Source organism: Balearica regulorum, chromosome 1 (genome assembly GCF_011004875.1).
Source record: "Balearica regulorum gibbericeps isolate bBalReg1 chromosome 1, bBalReg1.pri, whole genome shotgun sequence".
In the NCBI taxonomy this organism is placed as follows: Eukaryota; Metazoa; Chordata; class Aves; order Gruiformes; family Gruidae; genus Balearica; species Balearica regulorum.
In genome coordinates, this window is record NC_046184.1 from 22,707,361 (window position 1) to 22,729,226 (window position 21,866).

A 21,866-nucleotide genomic window follows, 5' to 3' on the forward strand; every position below is an offset into this window, starting at 1 on the left:
CCTTCCAGTGATCTATTTAAGGGCTCACAAAAGTCAAACCAACAAACTGGACACCTAGGACTAGCTCTCTTTGAAAAACATCTGGCCAAATACAGATGTCTGCACCCGTGACTGTCACTCAGTGCTCCCCACTGAGGTACGCAGTTCCGCTCACCAGCTGAATGATGCCCTAGAAGAGACTATTGTCATCACAGACAGTAAAGGGAGCCTCTAGTAACTAGTTCGGACACAGGCATCTCTTTTGCAAGGACTGAAATGCAGAAAGTTGTCCTGAACTGAGGACATGCTTTCCAAGGGCAGCCTGGTATGTGCTGGTACTGTTAACTTCAGGTGTGGGGAACTGATCTGAAAACCCCACAGACCACACTACTGATGGCAGCTCATACTACTGACACTAAGCAATACAAGAACAATAAAGGCTTTTTTAAAAAGTCGCCAGAGAAGATGGATGAGATGTGAATCCCACCAGCTTCACCTGGACAGTCTTCATTTTATTCCACCCTGAAGAACAGGACAATAACTGCGAAAAGAGTTACTGGGAACCAGCTGTGAGAGCCAGGAAAGACCAGTCAGGGACAGTCAGGGTGGTCTCGTGGAAGCGTACAGAAGCACTGAACTTTGCAGGGTAAGTGCCAACCAGCCATAGCCCCAGCAACCACTGCCTTCTTCCCCAGCAGCCATGAAGATGAGCAATTAACCTTGTAAATGCAGCAGTCCCTCTGCAAAGCGATCCTCACAGTCCACCTGATGAGGGGACCAGGGAAAAGAAAGCAAAGCTACAGATCAAAGCAAACTTCTAGACAAATCCGATGTGCATTTCAGACTTAGGTTTCTGAACTTAAACAAAAGCCATACAGCCCAAGCAGCACAAGATCTGGATTTAAGGCACCGAGTTTTTAAAGCAGTGACTGAACAAAAATAAAATCTCTGACATTTACTTTTTCCTCTCTCACAGCTGACAGGGTGCTCCAGATGTGGTCTCATAGGTTCTGAAAAGAGGCTAAAATATCACTTCCCTTAACCCTGTGCCTACAACTTTACCAGTCCGGCCCGGACCATGGTAGGGCTCCAGGGTCGCACAGATGCACTGCTGACTGCTGTGCCCAAGTCCATGCAGGACTTGGCATTTGTGGTACACCAGTTCCTGCTGCATCTTACTTGCAGATGAAGTAAGGTTTAACATCACCCACAGGAATTGCCAAAGCGCTTCAGAGTATTTCCTGGGGCAGACACGAGGGTCTGAGGGTGCAGAGCTGTTCCCCAGAACGTAGGCTGTAAAACTGCTACAGCAAACGAAGAACTACCAAACATCGTTTCTGTCATGGATGTGCATGAAGTGGATCAGGATGGGAGGAAGCAGAAGCAAAAAGAGGAAGTTTGTAATTTGTATGCACAGACCAGATAGGATATATACCTTTTTTTTTTTTTTTTAAAGAAATGTATCTATAAGCAGTTAGACTCCCAACAAATGAAAAAGCTGACGACTTCTGCCAATAGCCATCTCAGTCAAGGATATCACAATGACTACTTGCATTCTAAATAATTTCAATATCTTCTTACTAAAGCCTCTTGATTTTCCAGAGCAGATGCTTAAAATATTCTATAGGCTATTTTTGCTGGTATGACTGTACACAGTAAGGAAATAACTGACAGATCCAGGAATTTCTGCATCTAAGAATGCGGAATACAGAAACAGGAATTAAAAGGACTGCACGCTTTGGAGTTTTAGTTAATATCTCACCTGTTTGAGGGGAAGAGCATGGTTTCGCTGGTGGTTCTCCACCCCACTGAAGGTTTTATGAGTGTTCACAGCATCAAAATCATATTAACACTTTGGGGAGAACCTTATTTTCTAAACATTCCTCTTAATGCAACACTACTGAGATTACATGAAATCGCACTTATTCCTGTACACATGTACACATCAGCCTTTCTGTAAGATGAAATACTGGTGCTGTGCTGCACCAGTAACAATACTGCTGTGTTTCTGTAACAATAGCAGTATTTTTTTAACTGCATTTTATTACCTCCTGGCAGGTAGCAGCACTGGAACTATGCCAGTCTTCAGAAAATTTTCCATTTCAGTTCAATAACCTTCTGAAACAGGATCCTGTTCTTACTGATACTCCTCATTAAATTATCCATTTATTGGCAGATTTTTCACACTTAACATGGCAAAAACATCCACAGCAGAGCAGACATATCCTTCACAATGTCATTACCACTTCACCTGAACAGTATTTGATTCAAGAAGCCAGTTAACGTGAGCAAAGTGCCTTGGAGCACAGGAGCTCTGTGCTTTAGGATAAAGACAATTTTTGGTAACATGCATAAATCCTTGAATGCAAGCTTCAGATTGTGCTAGGAAGCTATCCAACCGTTGTCTAAATTCTAAGCATTCTTGTCTGTATATGCAATCTCTGCACAAAATAAAAAGCTAATCAAAAGGGAATTAGAAAAGACTCAGGAGCAAGTATTCTAGGCAGCATGCAAAATGAAAATGAGGAGTGACTTGGCAGGGAAGGAAAAACTGAAGAGGAAATGGGTGAGAGGGGGAAGGGAAAACAGAAGCCCAAAGAACAACATAAACACGGACAAAGGCCAGTAAACAGGGATGTCAAAAGGAGAGAACTACAGCAGGTAGTATTACCCTGAGTATGGCAAAAGAAGGTTGAACAGGTGTTTGCATGGCTATCCGTCCATTCTCAAATACTGAACGAATAAAGAAACAGGACTGCCACCCACCTCCCCCGACCTCTGGGAACACAAACCCAACTGGCACTCCTGCAGAAGAGGGACCCAAGACTGAAAGAGCTGGAAGCTCCAGCCCCTTTCCACCTACATAAAGACATTTATGTTCAGCTTGCCTTCTGTAGTCCTTGACAATATACAGCTTTTCTGTCAAACAAAAAAATGATGAAAGCTCTTCCAAGTTGCAAGCTCATACTTAAATAAAATTTAATGCCAGACTAAAGCTCGACTAGGAAACAGACAAAAGAAAGGCACATCACTGTTTTTAAGCGGTGGCAAATCGCATTGTTTTTTCCCAACCACAGATGAAGTTAAATTCTGATAAATTGCAAGGCTCACCAAAGAAAGAATGAGTATTTCATTATCTATAGAAAGAAGACAGTAAAATGGCAAGACCAGAAAGTAACTGACAAACAAGGACTGCATAGACTTACAGAGCAAAGATCTGAGGGCTTGATACAAATCCCCCTGAACTCAGTATGAACTTTCTGTTGACCTCAATTTATATATATATTTTAAATCAAGCCTGTTCAGCATTTTAGTATGCAACCAATCCAGAACCAGTCTACAGGTAGAATGTAGAAATTAAGCCTGCAAGGAAAAATCTCTCTTATCCCTTCACAATACTCAGGCAGAGTTTCTTTTACATGCATTTAACTGTCACATGTGAACAGGCTGTTAAAATACAAGTATGCAATGTAACAAAAATGATGAACAACCTTTTGCCTTTGACCAGTGCTTATGTACTTCATGTACTTTACACAAAAGACAAATGCATATTGCAGGTAACATCTTTAACACCAAAAAAACCCACAAAAAAGAGTCCACCAAAGTTAAAAGGTGCAAAAAAAATAATATGCATTATAAAAATGAGAGGCTTAGCTTGGGGAGTTGAAAGAGTTTTACAACAAAGATCTATAGTGGCATATTCCTCCTTCCCAGGTGATGCAAGTATTTTTCCGTCATAATGCCTCAACCGAGCGCTAGCTAAGTGTGTGCTTTGTTCCCCTGCCCTGCCAAAAAAGCAATCTAAGTAAACACAGATGGGCTGTCTTTAATCCAGATACAGTAGACCTTAAAAAGTACAAGATTTTAATGCAATACTTGGCAGATCCTTTCTTAAACAGCTAACTTACTGATACCTGTAAAAGAAGAAAGAAATTACTGACCCATTTTCTTTTTTCTGTGCATGCTAGCAATACTGCTTTCAGCTTTACCCATTTCCTAGCATGGACAGTGCTGCAAGAATGTCCCTCAAGCACTGGACCACTCCTATTTCTTAAAGATATTTCCAACTAGGTGTATTATTGAGGCTGGATGAATCGGTTCAAGAAGAATCCAAAATTTAATGGAACAGATACAATAAAGACAGTTGTCAAATGTTTGCTGTGCAATAGGAAATGACAAAACATCAGTCTAGTAGCTGAATAATGTCTTATTTCCTGCTGGTAATTTTGAGGTAAGTACAGTTGTGCTCTTCAAAAATGTGGGGGAAGAGACAAAATAACTCAGGTGAACCACTCCTTATAGAAGATCTAACACAGTTACAGAAACCAGAGGTACAACTTACTAAGACCATCTCAGCACCCCTGCTTGTTGCCTCGTAACTGGAATGAGAACTGCCCTCGTTTTTATAAAATCGTGGCAATAGCAGCTTATATCAAGAACTTCCTGCTCTTTTCCCCTGTGCTGGGCTGACCTTGGCTGGCCAGGAGGTGCCCACTGAGCCGTTCTCTCATTCCCTCTCCTCGGCAGGGGCAGGGGGGTTGCAGAGAAAATACAATGGAATGACTTGTGGGTTGAGACAAGGACAGGGAAATCACTCACCAATTACCATCACAGGAAAAACAGACTCCACTTGGGGAAGATTAATTTAATTTATTGCCAATTAATAAAAAAAGTAGGACAGTTAGAAACAAAAAACAAAACTAAAACCACCTTCTCCCCACTCCTCCCTTCCTCCCAGGCTCAACTTCACTCCTGCCTCTCCTACCTCCCCATCCCGAGCGGTGCAGAGGGATGGGGAAAGGGGACTGGTCAGCTCATTATGTGTTGTTTCTGCTGTTCTTTCCTATTCACGCTCTTCCCCTGATCCAGCATGGGGTCCCTCCCATGGGAGACAGTCCTTCATGAACTGTTCCAGCAGCTGTCCTTTCCATGGGGTACAGTCCTTCAGGAGCGGCCTGCTCCAGAGTGGGTCCCCCACGGGGTCACAGGTCTTGCCGCGAAACCTGCCAGGAGCCTGCTCCAGCACGGGGTCCTCGGTGGGCTGCAGTGTGGATATCTGCTCTGACGTGGTCCTCCATGGGTTGCAGGGGGGCAACTTGCGCCATCATGGTCTTCTGCACGGGCTGCAGGGGAATGCCTGCTCTGGTGCCTGGAGCACCTCCTCCCTCTCATTCCTCACTGATCTTGGTGTCTGCAGGGCTGTTTCTCTCACATTTTCTCACTACTTTCTCACAGCTGCTGCACCGCATTTTTCACCCCTCCTTAAACCCGCTATCACAGAAGTGCCACAAACATTGCTGATGGGCTCAGGGTTAGCCAGCAGCGGGTCCCGTCTAGAAGCGAGCTGGAACTGACTGTGTCTGATGTGGGGGGCAGCTCCTGGTGTCTTCTCCCAGAAGCCACGCCTGCAGCCCTCCACCACCAAACCTTGCCACACAAACCCAACACATCCTCTTTAATTCTTGCTCTGTTTTCTTCAGATGTATGCCAACCATACACCGTTGCTCTGCTTGCCTTCCACATTTACTGATCCAACAGATTTCAGTGTCAACCTTTGAGGCCCACAAATTCCACTCTATTGACCTCTGTGACATAATCTAGGCCACTAGAACCAAAATATGGTTCTAGGCCATTTCACTAGAATTAAATTTATTATTCATCCTTTCCACTACATTCAACTCAAGCTAATTTTTATAGTTCACGTATTGCATGCCTATAAAATTAGCCAAAATGAAGTTTTTTATCTCTGGTGACTAGCATGCCTCTGTTGGAAAACTGTTTCCCAGACAGTTACCTGTAATTAAACAGACCACTCCGCTTCTATCCTCCTTGAGAAAACACTTATTAGAACATGGCTTTGTAATTAGGGAACTAACTACAAAACTGAAATCATAACTCCACGTTCAAAGCCCAGATCAGAGGTGAATTTACTCTAGTTTAAATAAAGCCAATTTTGCTAAACCTGACTTTAGTTTCTGCATTTGTAAAATGGGAATTACAGACACAACCGTAGAATAAAAGGGATAATTACTCAGCATACGTAAAAGGCTGTGTGAGTGAAAATCTACTGAATGAATAACACAAAATCCAAGGTAGGGTCAAAAAGAAATCAATAATGCAGGAATCAACAACAGAGTATATTTACTCAGTTTTGTGATGGGAGTAAAATAATTTACTTGCCCTTCTGTAGCTGTTAAGTACTGAGAGACAAAGGAATCTTGGGTACACTGTTCCTGATGTTCTTGTCCAGGAACAGCAAGCTGTCCTGTGATATTATTTATTTTTAACAGTGTTTGGCAATGCAAATATAGATCTGGAAGAATCAGCATCCTGATGGATGTGCCAGACCTTCATGTATCAAAACTAGTTCTGTATTTCCACGGCACAAGCACATCCCTATGCAACACACCTTCCAGCACACTGACTCCACTTGTCTCCATACCGCAGAGGAAAGTCTGCCCATATGTTGTATGTTGCAGGCACAGAACTGTAAAACCAAAATTGTACAGTGCAAGCAGCAGCCAAGGAACAACATTCAATTCCAGACAGTGCCGTCCCATGGCCTCGTTACAACGTGCATCCCAGAGCAGCACAGGGAATTAAACAGCCATCGCTGCAGGAGAGCCTGGCTGAAGCCTGCAGAGCTAGGTCAAAGTTTTTCTTCTCTTGGAATTGTGTCACCAAAAGAGAAAAATAATAAAGAAGTAATAGCCTTTTTATGATCAATGGTTTTGTACACCCAAAAAGCAAACACTGTAATTTAAGAACTGCAGTACCAATCTAGATTGAGAAGTGTTTTCATGTCACATTAATATAGTTTATAGATGGACAGGGAGCTTAAGAAGTATCTTCTTTTTGTGTTGTAAGATACAAACTTTAATAATCACACTCTGTTTTTTAAAAGCCCAATAGAGGAAAAAAGCAGTAGCAATAATAAACATTATCTAGCAGAGAGATGAGGAAGAAAAACATGCAAAGTATAGGCCAGCTAACACATCTAGAATCATCTTTGTGAGAGTCAGTAAAATTCAAAGATATGTTGTTTTGCTATAGCTGTTAGCTGTAGAAGTATAAGATCCAAGAGATAAGAGAGAGATGAATATAAACATTATTTCTGCGAAAGAGTGGGGGATTAACAGTCAGGCTTAACTGGGCTTACAGTCAGGGTTGTTCTCTGCAAAAAAAATGAGAATCCCAACAACTAACTCAAGGATGGAGTCTGGTTATACTTTTTGTTCAAGTATAAGAAAATTTTACACGGAAATTATTCTTCCCCAGACACCATGCTCTAGCTAAGTTGTGACTTACTGGAAGAGCTACAAGATGAAACTTTCCTACACAGTTCAAAACTAGACAAATCTGAATTGTCCCTTCTGGCCTTTTATGTGCAAAATGCCAGCACATTACAAAAACAGGTGCTAGACGACAAAACCAAGCAAAGGTGGCAGGAGGCCTGCATGATGAACAAAGATCTCCTAAGGAAACCAAAACATAAACAGGAAGCGTACATGAGGTGGAAACAGAGTCAGGTCACCCAGAAGGAATGTGGGGACACTGTCCAAGTATGCAGAGATAGAGTTAGGAAAGGCAAAGCCTAGCTGGTGCTGACTCTGGTGAGGGACATGAAGGACAACAAGGAGGGCTTCTAGATGCACATCAGGAGCAAAAAGAAAACAAGGCAAAATGCCGGTCCACTGCTGAATGGGGCAGAGCATCAGGTGACAAGGGGCATGGAAAAGGCCTGGGTACTCAATGCCTTCTTTCCCTCTATCTTTACTGGTAATATTTGCGAAATCATAGGTCCCTGAGACCACTGGGAAAGTCTGGAGCAAGGAAGACTTAACTTCAGTGGAGGAGGATCGGATTAAGGAACATTTAAACACACTGCATAGACCCAAGTCGCTGGACCCTGATGGGATGCGCTCACGAATGCTAGGGGAAGTTGGCCAATGTCATTTGTGAGGCCACTCGATAATATGTAAAAGTTTACGGTGATCACGAGATGTTCCTTATAATAGGAAGAAAGCAAATATTGTTCATGTCTTCAAAAAGGGCAAGGAGGAAGAGGATCAAGGAACTATAGGTCAGTCAGCCACACCTCAATCCCTGGGAAGGTAATGAGCAAATAATTCTGCAAACCACTTCCAAACATAACAGCGACAAGGAAGTGACTGACAATAGTCAACAAAGGGGAAAATCATGCCTGATTAACCTGTTAGCCTTCTGTGATAAGATGACTAGCTTGGTCGATGATAGGAGGGCAGTCAATATTGTTTACCTTGATTCTAGCAAGGCTTTTGAAACTCTTTCCCATGTCTCCTCTGTCTTCCTCATACACAGAGGAAGTCCGAGTTAGATTAATGGACAGTGGGGTAGACTGAACTGCCTGGATCAAAGTTGACTCAGTCAGTTGGCTGAACTGCATGGATCAAAGGGTTGTGACCAGTGGCAGGAAGTCCAGCTGGAGGCCCATCACTAGCAGTGCCCTCCCTAGGGTCAGTACTGAGGCCAGTCCTGTTTAACACCTTCGTTACTAACCTGGATGATGCTACAGAGTGCAACCTCAGCAAGTCAGCAAATGATACAAAACTGAGAGGAATGTTCATACACCAGATGGTCGTGCTTCCATTCAGTGAGACCTCCACAGGCTGGAGAAGTGGGCTGACAGGAACCCACCAAAGTTCCAACAAAATCCTGCACCTGGGAAGGAATAATCCCATGCACCGGTACAGGCTGGGGGTTGACCAGCTTGGCAGAAAAGGACCTGGAGGTCCTGATGAGCAATGTGCCCTTGCAGCAAAGATGACCAAAAGTCTCCTGCATTAGGCAGAGGATTGCCAGCAATTTCTGAGCTCTGGTGAGATACACCTGGAGTACTGTGTCCAGCACTGGACTTCCCAGCTAAAGAGAGACACTGAAGCAAAGCCAGTGAAGCTCCATGAAGATCATTATGGGACTGGAACATTTGATACTAGAAGAGAAACTAAGACAGCCAGGATTGTTTAGCTGGGAAAAAGCTCATGATGCATCTTATCAATGTGCATAAATACTTGATGAAGGCAGTAACAAAGACAGAACCTGATACTTCCAAATAGTGCCCAGTGAAAGGACAAGAGGCAATTGGCAAAAACTGAAACACAGGAATTTCCATTTAAACATAAGAAAAACTTATTTTGCTGTAAGGAAGATTGAATCCTGGAACAGGCTGCCAGAGAGGCTGTGGAGTCTCCATCCTTGGAGATACTCAAAACCCAACTGCACAAGCACCTGAGCAGCCTGCTCAGTTTGACCCTGCTTTGTGCAGAGGGGTTGGAATATACAGTCTCCAGAGGTCCCTTCCAATCTCAATGGGTCTGTTAAAAGGCATTGAGAAGTTATTCAGTGGACTCCCTTCTGACATCTTTCACAGCTGTTTAACTCAGGTGCCTATTAGTTTGGGCTTGTAAGTGATTTACCTGTGCTCCTCTCAGCCACCTTCAACTCAGATTTGTCACTAAAAATCCACAGTCCTTCCTCTTTATCAAAGCTGTCCCAGACCTGAAGACCTCAGAGACTCTTCAACTTTACATGTGTGTTATGCAAACGACACATACTTTTCAATTTCACAGAAAATATTCAGACATCTGGGTCAGAAAGGTATGTCAATATAGTAATAACCTCAAGGACTTACCTATTTAAATTTAGCAATGAATGAGCTTTAGTACTTTGCAGAACTGGACTTCTAACACACAGAGACCAAACTAGCACTTGCTGTGGTCCTTGAACATTTCCCAAAACCAGTGTGAGCACTAGGAGTCAACAGGGCTCAGAGTCGCTCTCAGGGTCAGACTTTCACCCCAAAATACCATACCTATAGGTTGATAGATATGTATGGCACATATATACCATATCTATATAGCGTACCATATCTATATATAGCATACCTATACATGTATCATATATACAGGTACGGTATAAATATACACACACACCCCCCCAATAACAGATATATATGTATATAACGCGCGCACTCACACACATATGCTCTTCAGCAGAGCACGGAACAACACTACATTTAGAGCAGGTTGGGTGCAGAGTGCCTTAGCAACAGTGTATCAGAGCAGTATTGTTAAGCCATGGAAAAATTTTCAAATTAGAGAAATTTGAAGCTGATGACATAGCTGAGGGCTCAAGTCAAGGGGAGTCCCACCTCTGAACTCACCAGTAATTTCACTCTCAGTCTCTGCATTCTGCAGCTAGCCAGAGGTGTGGCAAAGCAGCACCACAATCAGCTACTAGGGAAGAAAGCAACTAAAAATCACAGGAATAAGGAAACCAAGGTCATCCTGGATCAATGTACTATATAGATCTTGAATGACTACCTTTTCTTTTTGCTTGAAAAAAGCCACAGATAAAATCGTCACACAAAAAAACCCAGATAACATTTATCATTGCAAACCAACTGCTATGCAGAATGTCATTACTTTTACTATACAAGGCGAGATAAATTTTAGCCTGCTATCCAATGACAAGTATTTATAGCTCTCCATAATGGTTTACTAGGAAAAAAGATTGTGAAATCAAAATAATATTAAAAGTGGCAAACCTTTAAGCCTTTCAACATCTGATATACCAGGAACTGGATTCGGTCTTCAGTTAGTTTCTCATGCTTCATTATTTTACTCAAGTCTGTTCCCATAAATGGCATGACAAGGTAGCTTAAAAAAAAAAAAAAAAGACAGAAAAAAGAACAAAATAATTTTAATTTGTCAAATAAATTGAAATATAATTGTATGTTATAGTTCAGTGACAATATTAAATTACAGATCATTCCATCTACCAAACAATTCCATCATCATCCCCCTGCCCTCCAAGTTTCTCTGGTTTTATCTATTTTGATTGTCATAAAGAGGTATTGCCCAACTCTGTCACTGATTACGGAAAGTTGCTAGTTAACAGAAGAGTGCAGATTCTGAACTAGTTAGAAAGAACCTAACCAAGAGCCATGTGATACTTCAAAGACACCTACACAGAAAACAAAGACATCCACACAATTCTATGCTACGTATCTCACAATCACGATCATAGCGTTGAATTAGCATCAACCAAACCGCCTAGATGGTTCATTCAAATAGGCAAGGTGAGACGTAACAGAAATAGTGTTACTGGTATGGGACACCAGTAACACAAAGCTTGAGAATGCCAAGCTGGCAGTTCAGGGCTAATCTTCCTTTAAGATCTAAAACTGGTAGTAAACTCATCCTTCAGAGTCTATCCCTAGAGTCAGGTCTGGAAATAGATAGAGCCAGTCACGTCTGGCACCTGAGGATAAAGTCATCAGTTTTCCTCTTCTTATGAAGATGAGCAGATGCATTTTCATGAAGGGAAGAATTAGATGTGATCATTATTTTGTAGCTACAAATTTTATTGTTTAGACTTAAGTGGGTTTACTCTGGTTAAAACACGCAAATTATAATTCTGCTGATTTCTACTGTTAAATCTGTATGAAGACTTCATTTATTCTATTAGAATTATAACTATAAACAAAATAGAAATTGAATATGAAGTCGTAAGAGAGATGGGACACTGATTTAGTAACTAGGAGTTATAGGTAATATTTTCAACATTTCTTTGGTACCAAACATTTTTCCCCACAACTTTGGGCATCAGGACTCAAGATCCCATTCCCAGCATTCACAGACAAATTTGCTATCCTTTGGATACAACAGATGAGCAATTTAATTCTGTAACTATGTGAGGACAGAGCAAATATGGAGAAGAGAATGACATTTCTTATCTCTGCCCCAGAATAACACACAAATTGTTTCCCATCAAGAGTCCAAATGACTTAGAAACTGGAGTTTAACTTCTTTGTTGATGTTCCAGAAAGCATATTAAGTTCTCCTGCCACTCAGACTTACTAAATACATTTTCCCAGAGGTCATTAATATTTGGAATGAGCCATAAAAAACCTTTAGTCACATGTGCTATGTTTACAAATCAGCGAATTCAAATCTCTTACGGTCAAATAGAGAGGACTAGGTGGGTGGAGAAACAAACAAAATGTAAGAAAGGGAAAACTCACTCCTATCTGGGTTTGAAAATCCAAACTTTAGTAGCAATTTACGAGCAACACAATGGAACAGGACAACAATGGGATCAAACACTACGGGCTCACTTTTAACACTTCGCCTACTACTTAAAATTTTGCAAACTTATTTCTATTACTAAAAACATATTTATGATTCACAGCTGGAATCATCAAATAAGCTGAGAAGGTTAGGCACCTGATTAATAATTCACTTCAACAGGAACTTGATGCCTAACACATTTAAGCATTAAGCATCTTTGCAAGTTCCAGTTAAAACCCCAAATTCTTACAAAATGAGGAGCAGCAACCCGTTCTGGCACACTGTCTATGATACAAGCACAGACAATGCAAGGAATAGAGATGAAGGGGGTAAAAAGCAGCTGGTAGAATGGTAAAGATCTATGCATTTCTGATTTTGTACACCAATCAGCTGAACTTCTAAAACTGAAGGAAGTTCAAGGCAAGCATGAGCAGGGAAAGGATGTTGAATATTCCTTCATAAAGGAAATGAGATGTCGTCTTCAACTGTTGTTACATTGACTGGTAGAGCAGAGGAGCAGGAGAGCAGAGTGGCAGGTAGAACAGGAGCATGCTAGGGCTAGAAGTTGTCTGAGACCTTGGGTTTCTTAGCTAATACCAACTTTAGGGACTGGCTCTGGTGAAACCACCCGCTTTGCTTCTGCTGCTTTTACCCACAAATCCACTCAAATTTGATCTTTATACAATAGGACACAGGCAATGTCTCATGACTAGTCCACAAAAAAGAAAGTCTACCTCAAATGACCCATTTGACTTTTAATTCACAAAAGCAGTTTCACCACTTTTGTTTTAAATGTACACACATCTACCTCTGCTCATTTCTAACAGCTTCCACAAAGTCTTGAAAGTAAATTTTGCCATATGTTCATCTGTTGCAGTTTCAATTATAAAAATGTCCCTCCTACTTGACTTGCACCTCCAAAACTTGAAGGAAGATTTTAGGGTCCCATTTAAAACACAGCGCTTGAAAGCTAATCATATACATGTGCACAATAAGCAATATGGACAACATCCTTTTTGGCTCAATGATCGTTTTGGCCCAAATGATCAATATGAACATACGGTCCATGTTTTCTGTACTTCATTTTCTACATTTTCCTGTCAGATAGCTTTCTTTGTTAACATATAAATATGCAAGTTTGGTTTTGAAACATAGTTACATTAGATGAAATCCAGAACGGTTCTACAAATATGACATGAAATCTACATTAAGCCCACCAAGACTGCTGACCACTCTAACTCACAAGAACTGCAGCAGGACTGACAACCAGAACAACAGACATCCTAAATATCTTGTGTCTGAGATGCTGCCAAAAGGCCAGGGAGATGTACATGCTTGGTGCTAGACACGATCTATAGCATGTGTTGTTTGGACCACTGGACTGGGAAACCAGTCAGGGAAAACAACAAACCACAGTGCAGATAACCACTAAAAAATTCAGCAGCATCAGCAGTTTTGAATTAATCCCTGAATTAGGACGGATGACACCAGAGATGTGTTGTGTAGGAGGCATCATTTTCAGCCTACTTGTTTGGGTGAAGAATTCTCCTGTCATTTGGGCAGCCTGGGCCTTAGGGTAAGCAATCAGTACTGGAAAGGTGGAGTAAGGAATCCACCAAACTGCCATTTACTAAGGCTTGAAAGAAGTACATACCTTGTAAGATAGGTAACTGATTCTAACGACAATCTGAAAACCTCAGCCTATCAATTCTGAAGTTGCATATAAGAGTTATATTAAGATGAAATTCAGAAAAAAATCCATTAAGCAACAATTTTGGAATTCTCCATTTAAAAAAGCAACAACCGTTCCTCCAGGGCAATAATGCCCTGCTTCCAAACACAAACAACTCAGAACTTACAAGTCATTAAACTTCTCCAGTGTTACATCTGGTGTGAATACATCCAGTATTCCAATGACCTAAAAATAAGGGAGGGAGAAGAGAAAAAAACAACATGGATTAATACAAATGGATTAACACAAAAAATCCCAAACTGCATAGTAAGTGAAAAAATATAATCAAAAATATTTCCATAGTGAGACATTAGCTACAGGCATAGAGATGGCAGAAAGAATACCTAAAGTAGCACCTAGCAACACCAGGGTTTGTTATGTGTTGGATTTTATAACTCTGAGGGCTGTTTGACCCTGTGATAAAAAATAGAAAAATGTACTTGAAGAACAAAAAGTTCAGAGGCTAACAGTTTTATGTAAGAGGAGAGACCATCTTTTAACTTGAACCACTGAAGTGTCAAAAATAAACCAGACAAATCGGTTTATAACCTGAAGCAGCTGTAAGTGCTATTCACCTAGCTGGGCCTGCTGCTTGACAACGAAGAACATTTTAAATATCTTCTAATTTCAGTAACAGGGTAATTTAGGTACATAGACTACAGTATCTAATTGGGAGTATGGAGAAGAAACCAGAACTATACTGGTTTTATAAAGAGTAATTATCAAGAGCTTAATATGATTTACTATGGCTTATACCTTTGGTTCTCCTTAAGAGTATTTTTTGTCAAACAAAAGCATTCTAGCACTCAATAGAGAAATATCAATCTAGTAAAACTGATTTCCCACCACAGTTTTTCCTACTAGTATGGTTTTCAGCAGAACTATACCAACTGACTAGGTGCATTAGGGTAAATGCCAATGCTTCTCTCAAGCCCATTAAACACCAGAAAATTAAATATACAGAAGTCGATACTCCCAAAGATGTAGCTGGAATTGCCTAAAGCCAGATCTCAGCTTGGATGCAGCTTCATCCAGGCAGTGCCTAAATAGCACAGGCTTTTAGAGTCGCTTCTTTTCTACTTCTACTATTAATTCATGACTATTTCTGTCTGCTCAGAGGAAGCCTTCAAAACCCTGGACTGCTCGTGGCATTTCCCAGGTGCAGGCTGCCATGTCGATAGGGGCGTGCAGGGGTTTGCTGGAAAGCAAGCTAAAAGACTAATAACCTTTACAACCTTGTTCAGACCTATCTCCACAGCCATACAATTTAAAGACATGTACATCAAACTAAAGCTGTATAAAATTAGAAACTGCAAGAAAGAAAGCAGGGGTAATGGCATATTACATTGCCTGATGTTATCATCAAAACACTAAAAGGAGGACTGAAAAATCCCTTTTGATAACAAGCAAGATAGATTTTGGACATTACTACTATCTCTTAATTGCTTGACAAAACAGAGTTCTTTCAAAAGAGTATGTGAAAGTAAAGAGAAGTGAGAGCAGAAATGCAGGGAAAAAATTGCAGGAAAGGAAAGGCAACTTCCTTTATTTAGAGCTTTAAATAAAAATCTCCAACTGTGATGAAATCCTTACTGCACGCATTGTTATCTTTTCCACATTCAGAGGGAACTACTACAGTTAGCCTGGATATTATCAAAATGTCTTAATGATGAACAAGATAGAAAAACTAATAAAGATGAAGACAGAAAATGACAACTTTTTTTCTTTGTAGCCACATATATCTTTGAAAAAAATCACTAATAACATTTTCCCAAGGACTGTTATATTAAACTAATTAAATAAGAATAACATAACTACCACAAAATAATAATTAAACCCACAGAGCATGTGGTTATTATTTGAAGTAATACCTTCAGTGCTAACATTACAGCAAGATTTTTTTTTTATTATTTTTTTGCATGACAGTTTTACATAAGGTTTTCCATTTCTATGTGGAGGCAGGGAGAGAAAGGGAGGAGAGAGGAATTTGGAAGATGTTTGTGACAACGGCGCATAATGCAGCTCTATGGGCATTTCCTAAGGCAGCGTGTATATGCACACACAGAGCATACACAGCCAGAAAAGTTGTGTGCTCTCCAAAGATTTCAGTATTAAAAAGAAGGACGTTAATATTTTAATAGTAATCTTATCCAATATGCACTTCTACCTCTATTAAGCCCCATTTTTTTCAGAAGTCCTGCTTGTTCTCCTCAAGGAGATATTTCCATGCCTTCATTTACCTAAGCAAGAAACGTAAGAAAGTGAAGCCCATCACGTCTGACTGTAGCAGTGAAAGACGCAGGGACACCACCATAACGAGAAAGGACACAGCAGAGGATGAAATAGTCTGGTTGCCGTACCACATCCATCTGCGCACCAAGGTGCTATCAGGCACCCACTCTGAAACACGGGAGCATGAAGAACACGTTTCCATAAAGAACATAGCAGCCCAAAAACACACTTAATGAAGTTCACTAACTTTTTACTACTTCTCCATTCAAGTAAACAGAGTTCCCAGTAGTTACTTAATGCTGCCTGAGACACAATATACATTACTTCTGAGGTAAGGTTGCAAACTGATGGAAACAAGCTTATTGTTGCTGCAAATCCTTTGCAGGGAAGAGTATCACCAAGACCAACGCTCATCTCCCACTGAAGGGAATTTTAAATAATAAACCAGAAAACGTTTCTAACATGCCAAAGACTTCACAATACTTCTTTTCTTCTTCTTACTTCAGCTTTCTAAAAATCTTGAAATCGATTTTAGTGTTTGAAGCGGCAAGACATGCTAATAGTTAATCAATTTAAAAATAAAAGTGAGGGACTCATTTCCTTTTCCTCAGTGATCTTTCTTTAATAGCTGTGCTTTGAGATGATTTTCCTATACTGAAACAGAGTCATTAGTATTTCCATTTAGGTCACAGCTTGCTGCAGATATGTTAAGCACAAGGAGGTACAGGATAAAACAAATCCTCTGAGGAAGATACAATTCCAGCTACTTCTTCAGGAAAATGAAAAGAACTGAACAAAGTGCAGGAAACTCCCTCCTCCATAATATCACGGAAAATCCTGTGCCCGTCTAAAATGCTCTCAACTAAATACAGTATTTGTAAAAAAAACCCACTTTACAATACTTAAAGATAATATCCCAGCACAAAAGTAAACCCCCGTAAAACAATTACAAGAATCATTTGTTTTTCATAGTGTGGCCTATATGGAATGTAACAGAGGTATCTGATAAACCTTCTGTAGATCTATCTTCGGTGTTAATCCAGCACACTTACTGATACTATCAAAGATGGAAGCATAGCCGAGGAACAAACGCAGTACACTCTGCAATGGCCATGAAGAGCATCTGTGGAAACCAGCAGCACCACTGCCCTTTCAGGGTCTCATTTTTTCCCCATTAAGTCTGCCAAAAGGCAATTTCTCAAATAAATTAGCCCACAAAGGATGCACCTTGTTTCCTACCACCCCATCTGACTGAAAACCAACCAGGATTTCTGCAGCCTCCACTGAAGTACCTTCCTTGCTTGTATCTGGAGGAGAGAGCGTGATACTGTGTCTCTCCCATCTTCCTGCAAAGCAAAACCACAGTAATAGTAAAACTACCTGTCTACTGGTCTAACTTGTTTTCCACAGGTCTGCCTTTACTCAATATATTTACTTTGCTGACTGTGTCTCTTCCCTATGAAGCCAGTGGGGGTGGGTGGCAGTATCTCCAGCCTTTCTGATCCCTATCGTCTGTCCTCCCACCATGGCATTTATACTGCCCACTCTGAACAGCTTTAACTACCACCAACAAATAAGTAACAGCTTTGTGCTGGTAAGGTGGTTTCTGCCCTTCCCTTCTCTGCTGCCTCCTTTTCCAAAGGTTATTCCAGCAGTGGAGCACAACAGCGAGGAGCTCCTCATTTCTATCCTCCCCCGCACTTTCATATATCGGATTACTTTTATTCAAGGACCATTCCACTGCATTTCTGTAAAGGAAAGTTTCTGATGTAAGCAGCAGCACATCAACAAAAGACTCAGATCTCGTATAAATTAATAAATAATGTAGGTTATGTCTCTTATACGTTAAGTGCTGCTTTCTCTTGCAGATGTTATGCATGAAAACACAGTAAAGCTGAATGGCTTTGGCACTTGAGCAAGTACATTTTTTAAGAGAGATCCCTGCTGGGGTGCACTGAACTACATATTATGCTGCATTAAATTTTCTGCAGGGTTAGCTTCAAGTCCATGTTCCTTTGCTGTTCCACATCACAGGGCACCTGCATCCTTTTACCACACTAAGAAGTCTCAATCTTCTTAAAATTTTAAGTATCCACGCACAAGGCTTGCACCACAGTCACCTTTCTTCCTCATTGATTATTGCTCCATGACACGAGGGATGCCTGCTGATGGACAGAGACCCCTTTCCTTTTCTCCTGCCAGTCAGCACACCAGCCGGCACGAGCCACACCCATGAGCATCACCACACTCTGCTTTCAAAGGACCCATATGTAACACAGGACAGATCCAAATCCTGCAGACAGACACATCTTCATCTCTGGATTGGCTGGCAATCCAAAGAAGAGGTTTGGGTTTCAGTGCTGGCTGCCTTACTTTCATTTACTGGACTAGGCTAATCCGTTTGCTTTATTAGTGCCCAAGGCTAGGGTGTGAACAAATGACTATCAGCTGAAGTCCAGCCTAGGTAAAACACCTATTAGGCAGGCTTGTGAAAATAAGCAGAGGTGACAACCAATACCACTATGTTAATTTATTGGCCTTTGAGTACCAAAATAACAGCCTTTAGACAGCAATAAACTACTCAGTTATAACTGTATTTTTGCTTTCATAAGGACCCATAAGGAGATTTGCCATCACCAGCCAAGATTCCTGAATTGCACTTTACTGGCACTTGTGTACCCAAAGGACGTGAATTTTCAGCACCAGTCCTGCAGGACTTGCTGCAGGAAACCTCTTCTAACATAGTGAGCATGCTTTCATCTGTAAAAGCATCACTCATCTACAGCTCCCTTCTTGGTCTGATTTTGTACACTACAGAGGCTGTTGCTCTTCCAATGCTCACATCATGCTAGATGAACTGCAAAAGCTGACAGTTTTAAGATTTTTTCAGGCAGGAACATAGAGTGTCCCACTTTTTTTCTTTTTTTTTGAACAAACTCCACCTTTCGTTGATACTGAATAGGTGTAAATAAAAAGCCCAACATTTTTTGAAAATAAAGAAGTCAACAGAATTAAACATTAGCCAACCTAAAAGTGAAGACCTGCATCATCCTCAGAAATGTAACTAGAAAGACAGACAATTTGGTGTCTGTTTGACACCCGAGTTCCTTCCAAAAGGGGAAAAAAAGTTGCATGGTTCTCATAATGCAAAACACACACTGGTCTTCAGATGTGGGAATACACCAGAGAATAATTTCCACTCAGAGCAATGAATGAGAACATAATATAGAGTACCTTTAAACAAATACTGCAGTTGCCTCTTACATACAGGGTATCCAGGAAGAGAAAACATCTGTAGAATATTAACCAACCCAAGAATCATTTAACAGGCATTTGTCAAAAATTTTGTGCCAGAAATACATTTGGAATTGAAGTTGGTAGAACTGGGTCAGAATTACTCTGCGTACAGATAGGTATATCCATATATACACACACATATGCGTATATCGCACTTTTATAAAATCCACGTTCTCTTCTGACACAAGACATTGGCACAAGCCGCTGCTTTTCTCTCCCTCTCTCCGGTGCCATCTCCCCTCGCCATCTCCCCTGCGCTCCTGCTGGCAACTCCAAGACTTCTGTTAGCAAACTGGGATGTGAGAAGGGCACCAAGACTGGACCGGTACGAGTCACTATGCAGTTGTTTCAACAAAAGTAGGTATCACGGTATCACTTCCTGTCCAGATGCATAATAAAATCCGAGCTATTTACCAAATGAAACTACTGGTTCTGCACCTCTGCTTACTTGTCTGCATTTAGCATTGCATACACAGACATCTCCATTAACTTCAGAAGAGCGCACAAATGCAAACATTTGAGAGCCAAAGCCAGGGCTAAAGTTAGCATGCTGGCCATATTTTCAGTTTCTGGCTTTAAGTCAGAGCTAAAATTGATAGTTTTAAGGGTCCTCACTTTAACTGAGCACAAAATGGAAAGAAACAGGGAACAAAAGCAGCACTACTGAAAAAAAAACTTTGTAAAGGTTTGTTCTGTTGTTCTATACAAGGTGCAGCAGATGCCAAAGAAATAATCAAGAGCTGCTAAGGTTGTAGTGTGATGAATACTTCAAGCTAGCATGAATAAATGAAGAAAAAAACAATCCAAAACAGTGCTTTCTTCATTGTGCCTTAGCTGTTTTTATTCCTCGTTTTCACACCATTCCCCCTCATGTGCCAGAATATGTGTTTATGCAGCTACACAGCGATCCTGCAGCTTATCCTGCTGGAAACTAACTTTTCTTTTTGGCAATGTCTGAGGAATTGATCTGGGTTAGACTGCTTCTGAGGCAGCAGAAGTAGCTCATGATGTTTGTGAAACATCGCAGATCCTCTCAAATTATAAGGCCTACCAAAAAAGAATGGATGCCAGTGCCATTAAAGACAGAATTTTATCTCCTAGCAGCCAGGTCTTGCCCTCCTCACACATAGCCTCTGCCCCATGGTCCTCAACACTATTCCTCCTCAGCATTTGTTTGCAAAGGGTTGATGAGAAGTCCCATGCTACCAAGTTTGCACTGTTTATATAGAAATATTCCTCACTACATTTAAGTAATGTCTTGCTTGACAGCCATGAGAGAGCATAAAGGTCTAGCATATATAATGAAAGATGGTCAGCCTAGCAACCAGAGTCGCCTCTTCTTGAAAACACCTAAATAGACAAGCAAACTGACCCCTGAGCTAGCTTCCTTACAGAGTAAAATACAATTCCAGTAAAATACAGTTGGATGACTCCTATATTTGGTTTTACAGGACTCCTGGTCATCGTACAACCCTTCCACATTAAGCAGATGAACATATTCCTCAAAGGGTCTATAATGGAGGTCATCCAGGGTATTAAGGAGTTTTCCTCCATTTTCTTCACTGAAGCATGACATGCTGATGAATTATATCTCTGTGGCACAGGTTTAATGGTATCTTCTGCCACCTTAATGGAAGATCAGAGATGCTATTTTTAACATGATGTGTCAGACCATTACAATTTCTTCCATCATTCTGAATACAGCATAAGGTTAAATAAACTATGATAATGTATTGCTACATGCTTAATGCAACACTTCCCTGAAAGCTATGAAGGGCAGAGATGGTCCATCGAGAGGTAGTCACAGGGAAACAAACATCACACTTTTCATGAAATCCAACATCAAATGCATCGCTATTACAGAAGTAATTTTAAAAGAAAAACAGATCAGAAGAGCGAATTGGATGTAATTTTAACTATCAGATAAACAGAACCTTGAAATAGTTTATATCCTGAAGTAGGAAAAAAGCAAGGTGAAGATTTGTACTGGCAGATTAGCGCAACGTTGCAACAATATCCGAAGTCTAATCCACAGTGGCAGTACCATTAGACTGCCTGTCACACACCAGCTCCTCTACATACTCAGATTACCAACACCCAAGACAGAGTTAACAATGGCATCGCTATTTTATTGTGGTCTTTGAAACAATTACTTCAGTTTTATTAATTTTTAATAGCAGTTGTATTTATAGTACAGCCAGAAAGATAGGTAACTGCTATTTTATACAAGTATACTATAATGTATTAATTAACAGAAAAATCAAGAAAGATACTTAAATCACTGTTCTATTCTACTAATTCCTGCTATGAGGAGATATGCACCCACGCTGACTGGGGCCTGTTCAAAACTCCATAGCCAGACCCACAGAAGCCACAATGGTAATGACAGAGGACAGGCAGATCTCCTGCCACTAATGTACAAATCATTAAAGGTGTGCACAGCACGCTGGGGACTGCCGATGTGAATAGGAAAGGACCTTACTGTCTGCCTGTAAAGCCATCCTGTGGTGGAAATA

General features: G+C 40.8%; 1 protein-coding gene across 2 annotated transcripts in view; it reads right to left on the bottom strand.

The window, feature by feature from the left end:
- MAPK12 (mitogen-activated protein kinase 12) overlaps positions 1-21,866 on the bottom strand; it is a 41,634-nt gene that overhangs the window by 16,631 nt on the left and 3,137 nt on the right. For both annotated transcript variants that reach the window (XM_075742858.1, XM_075742853.1), the window contains exons 3-4: positions 13,949-14,007; positions 10,565-10,676 (exon numbers count right to left, since the gene is read on the bottom strand). In XM_075742858.1, coding sequence (XP_075598973.1) covers positions 10,565-10,676; positions 13,949-14,007 — 171 coding nt within the window. The remainder of the gene's footprint in view (positions 1-10,564; positions 10,677-13,948; positions 14,008-21,866) is intronic.